Source organism: Ixodes scapularis, unplaced genomic scaffold (genome assembly GCF_016920785.2).
Source record: "Ixodes scapularis isolate PalLabHiFi unplaced genomic scaffold, ASM1692078v2 PGA_scaffold4__175_contigs__length_147842914, whole genome shotgun sequence".
NCBI lineage: Eukaryota > Metazoa > Arthropoda > Arachnida > Ixodida > Ixodidae > Ixodes > Ixodes scapularis.
The window spans coordinates 78,583,420-78,587,667 of NW_024609879.1; the positions used below are offsets into that span (position 1 = coordinate 78,583,420).

Below are 4,248 nucleotides of genomic sequence, written 5' to 3' on the forward strand. Positions count from 1 at the left end.
GCACAACTGCGGCACAAGTCTGCGCACATAGTGTCCGTAGTGTCGATGAAACTCCGAGATACAATAATCATGAACGGTGAGGTGACGATGGCGATTGTGACGCAAGAGACGGTGGTAACAGCGAGACCACAGCGGGACCACCTGCCAAGAAGCGCGCTGCGCATGCACGTTACCCCTATGACGCGGACACCGCTGAGCGCCACGAGAAAACTATGCTGACGTCACCAGTTCTTGCCCGGAGAAGTGAAAACAAACAAGCTTCGCCGACGCCGTGGCCTTGACTGCACTGTTGGTTGCGCCTTAATTCGCCCGCTCGAGTCAGCCAATTTCGGCAACTTGGCGAGTTACATAGTTTGCCGGGCCGTTTAAGAGACATTTAAACGGAACTACGTCGCAATATTTCATGTGTGGTCTTCCTAGGTGATACGAAAGCGTTCTGCATTGTTTTTTTTCAAAAATAAAAATGAAGCGGAGTTTCCCTATAAAGCTATTATGAGGAGCCATGGCATGATTTGTTGGTCTACAGGCCAACAAATCATTTTAGGTTGGCAGGATCTCTTAAAGTGCCTTGTATTATGGTGCCTGGATGTGTCTCCATCTGGTGTGCTTTCGCGTCATTCTTTTTGGTGCGTCGACAGTTCACAGTCACTTCACAGTCAGAAGTTAGGATGACATGACGACAGCGGCACTTGTACCTGCTTGTTTTATTCACTCGAAGTTTGAAGACCAACTGCCAGGATCTCGACAGCATGAAACTTCCGGTTCTTTACAGCCTTTGTGGCCACCGAGGGACCACTCTTAATTCATGGGAAGAAGAGGATGATTATCACACCAGTGGGGAATGCGTCCAGGCACTAAACCTGTACTGAAACTTGCTTGAGCACCTGTTTATGTAAAATTATGTTTACACTTGCAGCGTTAACTCGGAGGTGGGGTGCCTCTACCCGAGAAAAAGTTCGACTGGGTAATGGACAAAGCAAAGTCGGACTCTCGCTGCTTCATCATTTTGGCCCGGTGCCTGTACAAGGACGAGGCCCTGGTCAACAGGAGCGTCACGGACCAGCCCTCCAGGCGCAACCTAAAGCATGGTGCTGTGAAACAAAAGCCTATCACACCAGCCAAAGTGGATGCAATCAAAGGTACGTGCCTTGCTGCATGTCCCAGCTCCAAACTATGCAGCAATTGGCAGGCTTGGCATGTATCATTTTATAGGTTTTATAGACCACTCGGTGCTGACATGTTGAGGGGTTTCCTATATTGAATCTGTAAATGGCCCTATACCTTGTCTTGCCTCAGCATGAGGTAACTGCAAAGGGTGCGTAAGCGCGAGCGGGTAGCCTTGACTGGAGCAGCCGCTGTACGAGCACTTGTATAGAGCCGCCAACACGTGATCCAAAGCACTTAGTTCGCGCTTTTTAGCAGGCACGGCCAACATATAGTCAAGGCTAAGGTGACAAAAAGTGTAATGTGCATTTGTCTTGTTTTTAGCGGTATTGGGGGAATAGATTGCTTTACAATTTCAGTTGGCTCATTGTTTTCATGTTATGAAGAGACAAAAGACGACTGCAAGGAAAGGTGAAGAATGAGAAACAATGTTGCAATGGTGACATTACAGCTCTCTTTTTCATGTAAATAGGATAGCATAACCTGCTTGGGGCTTCGTCCTAGCTTCCGCTAGCAATGAGGATCACGTGCCATTGTTAGGACTTTTTGTTCCATGAACGGAGGCTGCTCGGCTGGCCTCTGCAGACACCAGCCGGCCGGGGGAGCGGTAGCTGTGCGCTGCTGCGGCGGTAGCACCGCTCTGTGGGGCTTTAGAATTATCCGGTGCGCTGCCCGTGTCGCAGCCATTTTAACAGGCGTTCTGCGGAGGGAGTTTCTTTGGCGTTTTTTTCGGTTACAAATAACACCTGGCTCCACTCCATGGGACCCTTAATGCTTTCGCATGAAAAGAGAAACACTTTCCAGTCTCTATTTTCTTTATTTAAGATGTTTTGTTTCAGTGATTAAAAGGCTAATAAAATATTCAAATATTATTTTCAGACACAATCTCTGATGGTATACTGTAAACGACTTATTTTTTGCAGGCTAATTATTTTGTGATTTAGGCCAAAGCTGAAGTTTTGGAATAATTTGCGGGTTCTAATGTTCGCGATGCTGTGGGATCTGAATATAGATTCCAATGTGTTTACATTTTACCTTAATTGTTCGCGGGACCTATATTTCGCGAATTGTAGGTGATTCGCGAAAATTAGGTCCTTGCGAAAATTAAGTTGTTTATAGTATATACCTCCGTCTTTGCAGCAGGGCCCCCAAAGAAATTACCCTCTTTTGAATTCTCACGATCTCGGCTGATTTTGAACTCCTTCAGCTCTGTCTATTGGCTGACATGTTTACTTTTTTGAGGCCGCCAAGAGAGTGATTCAGGGAAAGAGGGTAGCACTGTGTGCCCAATAATGAAAGAGCACATTATGTAGTGTGCTAAAAGGAATACTGAACCGAAATCTGATTTTCAGCTAAGAATACAGTGGGAGCGCTCCATTAGAAGCTACAAACCCCAAGACACCACTTTTATAATAATATAAAGCGATATGTCGAACAGATGGCTGTATTTTTGGCAAAAAGAAAAACGCAATTAAGCGAAGCTGACATCAGGTTGCCGAGCTCCTCGGCCTTGTCCTCCGTCGCCAGGCAAGCCTCGGAGGAGCTTTGTGATGTGACGTCAGACAGCCTGCCTGCCTCGCACACATGCATCTTGCTTTTCCAAAAATACAGCCATTTGTTCAGGATGTTCTTGTCAAAGTGATGTCTTGGGGTTTGCAGCTTCCCAGTGAACGGCCCTACGGACTTTTTGGGAAATAAACATTTCGTTTCAGTATCCCTTTCCTTTACAGGGACTTTCCAGCGATTTTTTGATTGGTCTGAAACTTGCGACGAGCCTTCCCTCGGACAAAATGGGAACACGAGGAAACCATTTTTCCCCACAAAATTCACATTGTTTCGGAAGTTATGAGCCAAGTAAAATAACGAATTCAAGCAAAAATAAAGATTTTTCCATACATAATACGGCCCCTCCAATGGTGGGACGGTTGTGCCACTCCTCGAGGGGCGCATCAACTAGGTGCTGATATCGTTTGTCTCCAGTTTTCAAACTCTATTTGTTTACTTTATCGCTCTCAAATCTTGACGCAAGAAAAGCAGATGCTCACAAAATGGTCAAATAGGACCATAATTAGGATACTTGTTTCTTTTTCTTTTTCTTTTAAGGGGACCATAAGGTACTTCTGAAATTTATTTAGGAATACAGAACCGAAATACTGAATCGATCTGCAATGTATCATAACTTTCATTCCTTCAACTGGTTTTCAACTCCCATCTAGGTGGGCTTTGAGAAGAAAGTTGGGATTAACCTGAGTTTCATAAAACCCATTCGGGTTTCGAAAATCGGGAAATATTGGGGCTTATCTGGAAATGAAGGCCTGCCCAAAATGCATTCAGTATAATGCAGATACACATAGAGTAGTGCAGTAGAAGAATGCATTCAATATAATCGAGATTTTTTATGGCGCTTACAATCTACAATCCTGTATACAGAAAATAATCACTAGGCTAATAATGAAGCTCTTTATAATTTTGACAAGCCTCCCTGCTATCTTTAGACATTCTTTTTATTTTTTGTTCCCCTTATTTTTTTTTTTCAGTGAAAAAACCGTTCTGTTCTTTCGAAACAATTCAAAAATAGAATTAAAAAAAAATTAGAATTTCCTGTGTTTGATGAGATTGTCTCTTCTATTTTCGCAGTTGGCTTATCTCAATATGTGAAGAGGCACCAAACCAGTGCACCCGATGACAATCGGATCGGCGAAGCCCGCACTCAACTTTCCAACTTCTTCAGTGAGAAGAATCGACCTTCCAAGGCCGAAAAGTGCCCACAGGTGCCCCTGACACCTCCTGTGTCCTTGGGGTCTCCGAATGAAAAATAGCTTTTAAAGGCTTATTTTTTTTCATTTTTTAGAACAGGTGTTTTCGTGGGGAGGTTTTTTTCTTTTGATTTTTTGAAAGACAGTACCGTAATATCCCGCGAGATAGCCGATCTAAAATTGGAAGTAAACCGGGTGAAAATAAGGCGTAGACTCACTTTCTGTGTGCGATCAAGAAAGTTTTAAAATATACTAGTTTTAGATTTTGTGACCTGTGAAAATTGTAATCACAGGGAGGGTTGATAAACCAAAGACGACTGTCCTCAGT

At 44.0% G+C, this 4,248-nt stretch overlaps 1 protein-coding gene across 1 annotated transcript; it reads left to right on the top strand.

Annotated features, from left to right (window-relative positions):
- Nucleotides 1-925: 925 nt before the first annotated feature.
- On the top strand, nucleotides 926-3,983 carry LOC115317567 (the record flags this gene model as incomplete). Its single annotated transcript, XM_040208806.1, has 2 exons — nucleotides 926-1,139; nucleotides 3,802-3,983. Coding segments are annotated over 2 exons (396 nt in total), but the record flags the coding sequence as incomplete, so codon positions are not given.
- Nucleotides 3,984-4,248: the final 265 nt, after the last annotated feature.